Source organism: Microcaecilia unicolor, chromosome 4, assembly GCF_901765095.1.
Source record: "Microcaecilia unicolor chromosome 4, aMicUni1.1, whole genome shotgun sequence".
Taxonomy (NCBI): domain Eukaryota; kingdom Metazoa; phylum Chordata; class Amphibia; order Gymnophiona; family Siphonopidae; genus Microcaecilia; species Microcaecilia unicolor.
This window is the reverse complement of record NC_044034.1, coordinates 79,135,463-79,149,343: the sequence shown is the minus strand read 5'-3', so window position 1 is coordinate 79,149,343 and position 13,881 is coordinate 79,135,463. Positions and strand designations below refer to the sequence as shown.

Genomic DNA, 13,881 nt, shown 5'->3' with positions numbered 1-13,881 from the left:
AATACAGGTTTAGATGTTTTCCTGAAATGTGCTTGAAATTACATGAGCCAATGGCAGGACAAACTCTGAGGACCCATCTGGCGAGAAAGCACAGAAAGTCAACCCCTCTAGTCAGCGGGATGTTAATTATTGGATTCTGTTTCACTTTCAGACGACTGAACACATTAAACAAGTGTGCCTCAATGAAACTGGATGTGAACTTCCAAAGGAAGAAGGTAGGTCGAAATTTCCATGAAGACTTTTTCCTGTTACTGTGTACAATTGTGCCTTTTCCTTAGCTGTGACATCAGCTTTGGATGAGCTTTGCAAATTTTATCACATATTCCAAATGTGTGTACTTTCTTAGATACCATCTTATAATTTGCAAGCATTCTCGTAAATTTGTTAAGATAGCTCTCTATTATCAGCAGGAGCAAGGGGGTGACAAAAAATTGTTTTGTGTTCTAAAGCTTTTTACCTCTACTATTTTTATCCAAGTTCCACCTGGTATATGAGGTTATAGCATTCTTACTGACCAGCATAGGAATGCCTAGAAGATATTAAGAAATAGCAGGAGAACTGTATGTAATTTGTGCAGGCTTACTATTCACTAAGAATAGAAGAGGTTTTGGAATTAGCCTACACTTTTAGCTCATAACAAGCTACAGTCAGGTACAGGAGATATTTTTCTGTCCTCTGAGGTTTCACAATCTAGTTTGTACCCAGTGGCATACCTACCTTATATGCCCACCAGGGTGGGGCAGAACACACACCCCCACCCGGGCATAGCACGCATGCAACCCCCTCCCCTGGATGGAGCACACCCCCACCTCCAAGCAGGGGGGTACGCAGAGCAGGTGCATGGCTCTCGGCTCTGACGGTCCTCTGCCCCTGAACAAGAAGTTAATGCCAGAGGTGGCAGGGGACCGGCAGAGCCGACAGCCACGGGCCTGCTCCGTTGAACCCCTCTGCTGCCGGCATCCAGGGTGGGGGCCGCTCCCATCGCCCCACCCTAGGTACGTTAGAGTTTGTACCAGAGACAATGGAGGGTTAAGTGACTTTGCCCAGGATCACAAGGAAGGTCAGTGGGGTTTGAACTGAACTTCCCTGATTCTCAACCAACTGTTTTAAAACCATTAGGTTAAAACTTCATATTAAACATTATCTCAGGCTTTAAGGGCTCAAGATAGGCAGGCAAACCCTATCTCTTAATTTATTTGTGTGAAACAGATCCTCTGCACAAGTTAAGTTGTCATTTGCAAGTTTTCTAACCCAAGGCATGTTCTCTCTCTGATCAATGCTGTTAAATGTACTTCCACTTTTTGGAAAGGTGGAACATTGGCATTAAGCTGAGTTTCGTGCTGGAAATGTAATATTGTAGGACACTGAGTGAGTAATCTTCAACAGTACATTTGGTCTCATCCTTTGGTCCATATCAGGAATGTAAATTAGATAATCTAACCAGTGCCGTAGCGAGAGCGGCTGACACCCGGGGCGGGTCGCCGCTGCGCACCCCCCCCCCCCGGATGCAGCACGGTGCCCCCCCCCCCCTCGGCATGCACCCTCCCCCCCGGAGCGCATTGTTACTACTAGAAACGAGGGGGCAGGCGGGCAGGCGGGCAGGCGGGCAGGAGGGCCGATCCACCCCCGAGTCCACGTCCCTGGGAGCTGCGTCGGCTCCATTGGTTCCTTGCTCTCTCTGCCCTGGAACAGGAAGTAACCTGTTCCGAGGCAGAGGGAGCAAGGAACCAACGGAGACAACACCCCCCAGAGGCGTGCACCCGGGGCGGACCGCCACACCGCCCCCCCCCCCTCCTACGCCACTGCATCTAACTCCAGGGCCTCATCTACTCTTCGAGACACACTAACCCTCCTTTTTAAAAGAGGACTGCTAGCAAAAAAATATGTCTTTGGATGTTTCACTTAATTCATGTGAAAGACTTGATTCATCTGAAAGGCAATTCTGTAATTAGACGCCATTTGTGCGCGTGGATTATAGAATATTAACACAGGCATAAATGTACCACTTACGCATGTAAATGCTAGCAATGAACTTTACACTATTCTGTAACCTACGTGCACATATGACATAACACATAGCTGCAAGGGGAGCATGTATAGGCGGAGCATGGGAGGGGCATGGGCGTGTCTCCAACCTCTGCACCCAATTAATAGAAGAGCGTGGGTAGATTGCCACACTTAGCTGCTGCCATTGAGATGGCAAAAGTGGGCTCACCTAAATGTAGGAGCACCAATGTGGATTTGCGCAAATATTCTATAATGGAATCTTGGCACCAGATGCTGTTGTTGAATTAGCGCTCAGCACGCAACAATGAGGAGCCTAGATTGTGCTGTCCACTTATAGAATTGCCCCCTAAGTTTTTTTTCCCCATATCCATAGGGAGAAATTTTATAAATAGCACTCAAAAATGGACACTAAAAAAATCGACAAAAAGTGCTGTTCCATAAAGGGCATGCATCCCGCGCATAACTTTAGGTGCCAGACTTATGCCTGCTGAACCCTGGTGTAAATGCTGGTGGCCAAGTTTGGCCCACTGAGGCTGTATTCTAGAGCTATGTGTGCAGCTTTTTGGAATACCCCTGAAACGCCCATGACCATGCTTTCCTTTGACTTACACACTAGTAGAGTTAGGCGCCATACCTTATAGAATACCATGCATCCAGATTCACGCACAGGTGTTAATGAGTACCAATTAACATCAATAATTGGTTGTTAGCAGCCAGTTATGTGTAATTAAGGAGTCATTATTCAATTCATTTGCATGTGCATCTTGGGTGCGTGCCCAAATTTGGATACGCAAATCTGGGCACCATATATGGAGTACGTGGAATACCCCCTGGTGTATAACTTGGCTCCCACATTTACATGCCAAATGCACTCATAAGTTATAGAATACAAGCACTTACGTGTGCGACATTTACAGTTATGTGCATTACTTTTTAGCATGCTGGTTCTGCTACGCCAGTCCATCGCTCAGTGCCTCACTCCCCATGAGTTTCACTGTGCTGCTTGTTCTCTCTAGGGTTACCATACGTCCAGATTTACCCGGACATGTCCTCTTTTGAGGACATGTCCGGGCGTCCAGACAGGTTTTGCCAGTTCTCCCATTTGTCCGGATTTCTGGACAAACGGGCGGGCAGCGGGCCTATCCTAGCCTCCCCTCCCGTTCCCTTACTTACTATCTACTGCCCTGGTGGTCTAGTGACTTCTTCGTGGCAGGAAAGAGCCCCTTCTTTCCTGCCCGGAGCGCTGCCTTGCCCTGCATTCTGTTGCTGTGACAGTCTCGGGATTCAAAATGGCCGCCGAGAATTGAAGCGTCCTCGTGAGACTTCAACTCTCGGCAGCCATTTTGAATCCCGAGACCGTCACAGCAACAGGATGCAGGGCAAGGACAGAGCTCCGGACAGGAACAAAACATAACGTCAAACAAAAAAAGCAGACTGAAGAATGGATATCTGTATAACTTTATTTCCAGTTACCCAACGTGGCCGCATTTCACCTCTAAAGGCTGCGTTAGGGATTTCTAGTACATTGTTAATCAGACATACAAAAAATATAATTAAAATCAACATATAAATCAATTCAATTGTCTAAAACAACATATAAATGACTCTAAAATATCTATTGTAAGAATATGAAATAAAAACGGTCAAAATCTTTAATAATGAGGTATGAACAGTAAAATTTCTAAATAAAATAACATATCAAACGAACACCAATAACGAAACTATAAGAACTAAAATAGAGCATGACAAAAAAACTGGAACTGAATAACAATATCAAACGTGTAGTAGGACAAACAGATATTTCAAATATGGAGTGCTGCTGTTTTTTTTTTTTTTTTAAGGAAGGGTTTAGCCTGGCAGTTCCCTCCTGCTGCTTTGGAATATTGGAGGTTTCTAACTACCTGGGTTCCCCCACCCTCCTTCAGCTCTCGCAGCCCTGTGGGCAATAGCCTGGGGTTCTTGGGCTGAGCGTTCCTGGTAACGTGCCAGGAAGCGGGCTGTGAGGTGCTGCTGTTATTGAATGATGGTTTGGGCTTCTGTCCCTCTGGGATCTATGAAGTGCCGCTGCTTTAGCCATGGCACAAGAACCAAACTCTGGTTCTCCTGCAAAATAGTGTTTAGTGTTTGCCACCGAGACAGAACCAAATAATGCTTTTTTAAAAGAATTCTGTGTCTTTATGCATATTTTTGCTCTGTTTATTAGCACAAAACTCGCAGGTAAAATCTGTGCACTATCCCCTGGATTCTGTATATCTATTGCCCAGATCTGCTTTTTTTTTGTTTTTTGTTTTTTTTATTTATTAAAATTTTTAAATTAATTCCAACATACATTTGAAATACACAAAGATGATTTTAAGTCAAAATACATATATCAAAAATCAAAATGTTTATACATTTCTTACAAATTAGGAATGATCTATTACTCATCTTTAGTCCAACAGTTGGAGGCATTACAGTATCCTTAAGGTAACCAATACTTAAGGTAGATTTAATAACATCTAACACTTAAAGGGAAAAAGAAAGACGGCCAAGAAGAATCACCGGGTTATATACACTTTTAGGGAGTCGATGTTATTACACTACTTGGCTGTATCACTGGCTGCTCAGCCAGCTTGGCTTCCAGAAAAGAATTTAATTGTTTGGAATCAAAGAAAACATATTTAACAGAGTTAAATTTTAAGACACATTTACAAGGGAAGTTCAGCCAGAATAAAGCACCTAACTGAATCGCTTTTGGACGCAGTTTCAAAAACTCTTGTCTTTTCCTCTGTGTTACTCTGGAGATATCTGGGTGGACTCTTATTTTACAGTCCAGGAAGAGTTGATCTTTATAAAGAAAATATTGTTTTAGCACCCGGTCTCTGTCAGGTTGAAGGATAAACACAACTTTAAGCGTAGCAGTTGTCATTCCAATCTTATCATCCTGCAATATTTGTGTTAAGTTCTCTAAATGCTGATCCAATCTCTCTCCTTGTTCTTGGTCTTGTTGTTTCTTGAAAAACGGTTGGATATAATATATTTTTGATATTGGAGGATATGAACCTTCAGGAATTCTTAATATCTCAGTTAGATATTTTTTAAAAGTTATCAAAGGTGATATTGACAATTGCTTAGGAAAGTTAGTTAACCTAAGGGTATTAGAGCGTTGAGCATTTTCTAATATTTCAATTTTCTTATGTAAAAAGAGATTTTCTTTAATAAGGTTTGCTTGTATCTGTTGAGAATTTTGTATCATTTTTTAATGTTTTTCAACCTCTTTGCCCATATTTAATAATGTTTTATCCATCGTAGTTATTTTTTCTAGTTCAGAGTTATGTTGTTGATTAAGAAGTAAAAACTTCTGTGAAAAAGAGGCCTCTAGTCAAACCAAAGCTTCCCATATGTTTTCTAAGGTTATCATAGTTGGTTTTTTAGGTAAAAAGGACTTACTTGATAAGCCCAAATCTGTAGTGGATGTTTCCCCTGGTTGTCTCCAAAGTAATTGACTTTCCCCAAGAGTGGTGTCTCCTCCTTCTTCACCTGCGTTTTCCACCACGGAGACAGCCGGCATTTCTTTCCTCAAGTCGGCACCCGTGCCAGGAAACCCCATTGAGTACTTCTCTGGGGCTTCTTCGGCCGTCCTCGGGTTAACAGCTGGCATTGGAGGTGGCGCTCTCTGTTCGGGGCTGAAAGATGTCTCAAACTCTGGCTGCATTGCTGGCAGACCTCTCCCCAGACCATGCAGCAGCGAGGTAGCACCTGATAATCCACCCAGAGTAAGGAAGCGATCTAATGTCCCAGCAACAGGTAAGACAGGCGTCGCGGGACTGGCGCATTGTCTTCCTCTCCTTTTAGACATAACGTTGAAGGTATATTTTCCGTCAAAATAGAGAGCTAGAGCAGAAGCTGCTTCCAATGCGTCTTACTTGGACGCCATCTTGAATGCCCTCCCCCCCAATAATTTTACCCAGATCTGCTTTTAAACTAATTGGTGAATTAGATGCTAACAGTCAGTTATTAGAGTTAACAAGCACTTAGGGCCCCCTTTACCAAGCTGCAGCAAAATGGGGCCTGTGCTGGCATCGGCACGTGTTTTTGATGTATGCTGAGGCCCCCTTTTACCGCAGCAAGTAAAAGGTCTTTCTTTTTTTAAAGAAATGGCTGTGCAGCAAGTGAAGCACTTGCCGTGTCGCCATTTCAGGGGGAGCCTTACCGCCACCCATTGAGATGGCGGTAAGGACTTCTACGCTAGCCTGGCAGTACGTCCTTTTTAGCAAACGGTAAGCCTGCATTGGACTTACCATAGCTTTGTAAAAGGGCCCTTAATTGGCAGTAATTAGGAGTTACTTGCAGATCTGCCCTTTGCCCTACTGTATAAAATGTGTGTCTAAATTTCTTAGCACGCAACTGCAAAGAGGGCGTAGCGGGGCATGGGCAGGTCAGGGGCTTTCCCAGAATTTAGGCACCATGTTAGAATGCTTGCATTTGATTGCCAGCATTTACACCAATAACTACTAACTATTTAACATTTCTAAAGCGCTACTAGGGTTACGCAGCGCTGTACAGTTAACAAAGAAGGACAGTCCCTGCTCAAAGGAGCTTACAATCTAATGGATAATATGTAAAGTCAGCTTACAATCTAGTGGACAGTTGGAAACATTGGTGTAGCTACGGGGAGCCTTGGGGGCCTGGGTCCCCCCCCCCCAAATTGGACTCAGGACCCCTGGTTTGGCTGGCGGGGGTCCCCATCCCCCACCAGCTGAAGTGTTGCTTCAGTGCTTTGCCTGCCCTGCTTCACTAAAACCGAGCATGCACGCAATGTGAGGGGAAGCAGGGCAGGTAATGTGCAGAGGACAGTGCTGGAGAGGGCTGGGGACCCCCTCCAGCCAAGGTATGTGCAATTGTGACAGGAAGGCAGGCCAAACTGTGCCCCTCACTTTGGGCTCCAGACCCCCCCCCCCCCCCAAATGTTCAGGTCTGGCTTGGAAGGCATGAACGCTTGTGCCCAAAATTAGATATGTCATTGCACACTATAAAAGATGCTTTGCACAGAGTTCCCTTTACAGAATACTAGCTTAGCGCAAATCATCCCAGCGCCTAACTAGAGGTACCATTTATTGAATCTATGGCCCTATATTTGCATTGGTAGTTATGTATTTAGGCCACGCTTTTTCACCAGTAGTTCAAAGTGAGATTTATTCAGGTACGTTAGGTATTTCCCTCTCCCTGGATGGACCTGACCAGTGGACTTACTCCAGGTCACAAGGGCCGTTGGTGGGATTTGAACCCTGGCTTCTCTAGGCTGTTCCTCTGTTGCCCTTTATAGGATTTGAGCTTTGGGAGAAGCAGGACTCCCAATTCCAGAGGTAGGCTTCAGGTGTCTGGGCCTGGCACAGCTTTGAAATGGATGCCTGAGTGCATGTTTTAAAGGGCTCCACCTCTGCTAAAGATAGAAGTCTTTTATATTTAGTCTTCAGATGCATCCGTGCATGAAGCAGTTGACTGTAGTGCTAGGTACTAGTAAGATAACTCAAAGGAACAATGGCTTCAAAGTTAATTGGCAAATCTGTAAGTGTCCTGCTTTTAACCTTGTTAGAAACATGCACATCTTCAGTGAAGTCATAGCCATGTGGTGACAGATGCGATAATCAAATTGTTCCTCTGAATAAAACCTGACAATGTGCCTTGTGAGGTATTCTCATGTTCTTTTTTGTGAAAAGGGTTTGACTACCTTCAGTGATAAATGAAAGGATTGTAAGATTGTTTTGCATTGTTCTATACTAATTTTATAATGCTTGCAAAGTTGGGGATATCTTTTTTTTTTTAACACCAGAAAAATTAGTGATAATTTGACACATTTTTCTTTCCAAAGCTTAAATGTGTCAGACAGACATGCTGTAGTAAGTCTAATATCTCTGGAGAGAAAGCAGCAGTGCATTTTAAATGTTTTAGATCAAGGATTACACTAGTTTTCCAGTCCCCTTCAGGAGGAATGCTTTGACGCATATCCACCATAAAATAGAACAATTTTTCTTTTTATGTAAAATGTCTATTATGTACCACAAGAAAAAAGTACCCTTCATCTGTAATAATTCCTAGCACCCCCATCTGGCCAGCTGCTTTGTCTATGCCAGAAGTTCCCAACTGTGAGTCATGACTTCAAATAGGGTCACCAGAACAGTACATTGGGGTCACAAGAAACATAGTAACATAGTAGATGATGGCAGAAAAAGACCTGCATGGTCCATCCAGTCTGCCCAACAAGATAAGTTCACAGGCTGTTCCTCCCCCTTGCCTCACATAGACATCTGCTTCCCCACCCCTTTGGATCTCCGTACAGACCTGAAGTTCTCAACAGCAGCCACCGGGGGGGGGTGGGGTGGCGAGCCTGCATGCCTGCACAGATTTATAGTCTTTACCCCAGTATTCTTCCATATAGTCTTTACCTCAGTTTTGCAGTTTTATTCCATCCAAGGCCTGGTGAACAATGGCAGCCCCCACCGTCATTCGATTCCCCCCACCCGCTCTTGGATACAGGCCATGAGCCTTGTATTGAAGAATACTGCCATAAAATCTTCCTGGTAATGTTGAGATTCTTTGCTCTTCTCCCCTCCCCCCATTGGTCTGGAATTTCTCCCTATGTCCCTCCCTCCCAATCCGTTTCCAACCCATAGTCCAGCATTTCTCCCTGCCTTTACGTCCCTTCCACCCTCCTCACCTGTCAATCTAACAAACCTGCTGTTCTTCCCAGCAGCAATTAAGCTAGGCTGACTCCAGCCAGCCCTGGGGCCTTCCCTCTGTGTCCCACCCATGTGGCAACAGAATGTTGCAGCAAAGGGAAAACTGCTAGACTGGGCTGGCTATAGCCAGCCTAGCTTAATCGTTGCTAGGAAGACAAGCGAGTTTTTTAGATTGCCTGGTGAGAAGAGGGGAGGGAGAGGCAGGAAGAGATACTGGACTTAGGAAGGGAGGAGGGACCAAAGGGTGGGAAATAGAGAGAGACTAGACCGGGCAGACGGATGAGAAAGGTAGAGAGTGAGACACAGAATTCAGGGAGGCAGGGCCGCAGTGAGACATGCCAGACCAAGGGGGAGGGGGGATGCAGGAGGAACGAAAGTGTGAGGGGAGAAGCTGGACATGGGGAGTGATAGAGAAACAGCAAAGAAAAGAGATACCAGACAGGAAGAGAGCATAGTGCAGCAACACAGAGGGGCAATGCTGGACATAGGGAGGAAAAGAGACAAAGAGAGGTGATCCTGGATGAAGGGGAAGAGAAGGGAGGGGGAAAATTCTGAATGTGCATGAAGGGGAAGAGGGAGAAGATGATGCACTTGGAGGGGAGGGGAAGAGAGAGAGAGGAGATGGTACACATGGATGGAGGGGAGTAGAAAGGAAAAGAGGTAGAAGATGGTGCACATGGATGAAGGGGAGAGGAAGGGAAGAGAGAGGGGGAGATGCTGCGCATGGATAGAGGGAAAGGGAAGATATGGAAAAGTAGATAGATTTGAGAAGGAGGCAGAAAAATGTAAGGAAGCTAAATGTGAAAGATCAGTGCCAGAGATGAAGAGGACAGAAAGTGAAAAACAAGAGGATAAAATAAATAGCAAATGGACAGGAGGCCCTGGAAACAGAATTAAGAGCACAGAGAGAGGGAAGCGCAACCAGAGTTCTCAAACAAGATGATTATAAAAATAAAATCATCAGACAACAAAGATAGGAAACATGATTTTATTTTCTGTCAAAATATGTTAGTTTTGAGAACTTGCATCTGTTGTCTTTATGTTTTGCACTGTACAGGAGGAAATGCATTTCTATTTCCCTGGTGTTGCACTGCATACAGAGTCTGGCATCTTAGGGTTTGTTTAGTTTTTGTCTACATTTATATTTCTAGTTATGGTCACTTATCTTGTTTTTGGAGTGGGGCTATCTGTGTTCTGCATGTGTGACTGAGGCCAGATGTTCCAGTGGGGATGGCTGTTCACACACATTAGTCAGTGTTATGGTCCCACATGGGAAGATATGTGTTGGTTGTCCTTCAGCCCTTTTAGACCCACTATCATCAGCTCTGATAACAGTGTGCTTACAAAGTGGAGCCTCATGAAATAATTTGTTGGCCGGCAGTGGATTCTGTATGTTGCATAGGACCTTGTTATGAATAGAACTAACTGTAGATGGGGCTCCAAAGACAACTCTAAGAGTTCTACTGGAAAAATTAATGATATGCAGGAAAGAATACAGGAAGCAATTAAACCATATCTATGGTATCTGAAAATATTCATTGTACAGGATGCAGCCGGAGAACATCCTCAGCTACTCATTGCAGGATTTCTTCTGCACCTAGACTAGTCTCTTTTTCACTTGTCCTCTGTGATTTTATATTTTGGGAAATATTAGTTAGATATGACATGCCCTTTCAAACTGCGTGATTTCTGGGGGTCCAATATTCAAATGATGTAAACGGCTAGGAGAAGTTCCTGGTTATATATGGTGTCCATATTATTTATGTTTTATAAATTTATATTTTATTTATTTTCAGGATGTTGTAGGTACTTGCACTTTTAAGATGTCTGTTTTCAAGATGGTTTTATAATATTTTGCTGTTATGATGGTTTGTTATATATGCAGTCCATAATATTTATCTCTATTTATCCTTTTATTTTTTAATTCTCATATGCTGTTGTTTTTAATAATTTACCTCCGGATTCTATATATCATGATGAGATTTCCACATACAAATCAAAGCGTATTCCATAACAATGTACATAACCTAATTGGTTAACAAACCAGTCAGCGCTGATAATTGCCAATTAAGCAATTATTGATACTAATTGGCATTAATTAGAATTTACAAGCAAAATTGTCTAAGCATATTTAATAAAGTGCGTAAATTCTAAGTTGCATAGGTGAAAAGGGGGCATGGCCATTGGTGTGGAATGGGCGGGTCATGGGTGTTTCTAAAATCTATACTTCTGGTTATAGAATACACCCAATCTGCACATACTTTAGGCATTGGCATTTATACCAGGTTTTACTTGACATAACTTCCCGCGACTAAATTTAGTCATATGGACTGGCACTTGGTGTATTCTATACATTTTAGGCGTGATTTATAGAATCTAGTCCTTAATTCCCATATGCTGTTGTTTTTAGATATTTAATGTATATATGTTTTTTACACAGTGTTGCATTTGACCCCTGACACAAGTGGGTATTCCCGCTGAAACACGGTCCCGTGTCGAGTCCTGTGATGGTGCCTCAATAAGATTCGTTTGTCTGATACTCCCCATGTGGAAGTCAGTGTGTTATCCTCTACTCTCTAGTGGCCTCCTTGGGCAGGAGTTCCTGCCCGTTCTGACACAAATCTCAAAATGACTGCCACCACCTCTTGTGGCATCTCATGAGGTTACCACAGGAAGTCGTGACAGATATTTTGACTGTGGAGCCAGCATAAGCAGGACTGACTGGAGATTGCTCCTGCTCTGACACAGCCAGGGTTTGTAAGGTAGGCCTGGGGGAGTGGGGCTACAGGTGACGGGCTAGAAGTGGAGCCCACTTTTGGTCAGAAAGAGGGGGAGTTTTGGCTTCAGATGAAAATGCATCAACATTATTAGCCAAAACTGAAACAAGACCGAATTCGAATTTCAGGTTGTTTTCGGTGCCAAAGCCAAAATTAGGTGGGCCTCTAATGACCGGTGAAAGTACTCATGCATTTATACCCAATTACGCTAGTATCCTTTATAGCAGTGGTTTCCAAACCTAGTCTTGGAGGCACCCCAGCCGGTCAGATTTTCAGGATATCTACAATGAATATTCATGAGAGAGATTTGCATGCAACAATTTGTTGGTGGGTTTCTGGGAGAGGGTGGGTTTTTCACTGCCTAGGGAAAAAAAAAAGAAAGATATTTAATGATTAAATAAACATACCTCTTTTCCCCTATGCATTGAAGAGCCCACCCCCACCTAGAAGCCCAGCCATCAGCATTATACCGTAGATGAAAAAAAAAATTTTTTTTGTTTTACCTGGGTAGGTGCAGACTCAAAGATCATTGCAGTATGCTCCGCGTGCTGGCTTTGTGCCTATCTGGGGCCATGGGGGAGTGCAGAGGTCAGAGGGGCTCAACCAAAGGCAGATCAAGTGAGGGGGCAAGGCGAAGCGAGGCCCCAATAGCTTCTCCAGCTACTGCCGGTTGCTGGTACTGTAGCACAGTGAGGGAGACCTGTTCAGCTGAGCCACGGCACTGGTGGCTGATTTTTCTGTGTGGTTCAGAGTGAGACCATCGGAGAGCAGCAGAGCACAGCACTGTGACGTGTTGCTAGAGTAGCCGTTCTCAACCTGACCCGCACTATAAAAAAATTAAGTAAACATTAGGCAGGTTACTGCATTTAGGCAGCCAGCTCACTCTAAAGCTGTTTTTGTTGCTGGCTGCCTAAATGCGTGTGGTTGAACCGCAGCAGAACTAAAAGGCTGTGCAGTGCACTCCTAGTGCACCGATTGGAGGAGGACAACCAAATGGGTGGGCCTGAGCCAAGACTGGGTGGGCCTGAGCAAACCCAGGCCTATCTGTAGCTACGCCTCTGAAAATGATGGCCTGATATTTAAAGGGCCTGATTAAACCCTGCTGAGTTGGCCAGCTGTCAATATTCAGTGCCTTTTAACCGGGTAGTGCCACTGAATATTGCCGCTAACCATCCATTCCATAACAGGCTAAGTTAGAGGCGGTCGGGGGGATGGAATTTGAGAAGAGCCACAACTTGCCAATTAGCATTATTCGGTCTTCTATCTTACTAAGTAAGTGCAAAATGTTAGGACAGCAAAAGACTGTTCTAGCTTTAGGTTCCCAGTTAACCTGGCACCGTTCTGAATATTGGCCAGTATATGGTTAATTTTTGGGTCACAGTGGCGTAGCCAAGGGTGGGCTCAGTAGCAGCACATCTGTGATGTGGCTGGCAGAGGGATTCCCCAAGCCCCACCAGCCAAAAACTCCCAACAACTGTCCCTCCTGCATACCTTGTAAATACCAGATGCCTGCAGTGAGCAGCGACTAATACATACTACTCGCACCAGCCCTACAGCCTTCCCGCTGATGTATTCCCGCCTATGCGGAAACAGGAAGTTACATCAGAGGGAAGGCTGTGAGGTCAACATGAGCAGTGTGTATTAGTTGCTGCTCGCTGTTGGTGAAAATCTGCTATTTAAAAGGTATGCATGGGAGGGGCTGATGTTTGAGGGACCATATGGCTTGCAGGTGAGAGAGGGAGAGACCAAATCACTTGCGGAGTACTTCTGCCCACAAATCTTGGGCCCAGGCCCACCCAAAATTGGATGTCTGGCTACGCCTCTGCTGGGTCAGCACACATACCTGGATATTCATTGCTGGGAGCAGGGGCGTAGCTACGGGTGACCCAATTTCAGTCCAGGCCCACCCAGCGCCAGCGCCAGCTTCCATTGCCGGCCACTGCTGCTTTTCCTGATGAGCAGCAGTGGCCGGCGCTACAAAAAGAAGAAGCGCTCAGCTGACTGAGCTGAGCGCCAACGCGTCGCTAAGGAAGAGAAAAAAATGTTTAAAAAAAAAACGCGGCACTGCAGGCAGCCTCGAAGCATTGGCTGCTGGCTCTGCAGGCTCCTCCCGTCTCTTACATCACTGCCCCTGTAGCGAAGCAGGGGCAGTGACGTAAGAGACGGAAGGAGCCTGCAGAGCCAGCAGCCAATGCTTCGAGGCTGCCTGCAGTGCCGCGTTTTTTTAAAAACATTTTTTTCTCTTTCTTAGCGATGCGTTGGCGCTCAGCTCAGTCAGCTGAGCGCTTCTTCTTTTTGTAGCGCCGGCCACTGCTGCTCATCAGGAAAAGCAGCAGTGGCCGGCAATGGAAGCTGGGGCTGGTGGGCCTGAATGGGAG

At 44.9% G+C, this 13,881-nt stretch overlaps 1 protein-coding gene across 1 annotated transcript in view; it reads left to right on the top strand.

The window, feature by feature from the left end:
• The window catches only part of STARD13 (StAR related lipid transfer domain containing 13), a gene marked incomplete in the record, with an annotated part of 274,328 nt that overhangs the window by 182,705 nt on the left and 77,742 nt on the right, over positions 1-13,881 (top strand). The window contains 1 exon segment of the mRNA XM_030200373.1: positions 157-215. Coding sequence (XP_030056233.1) covers positions 157-215 — 59 coding nt within the window.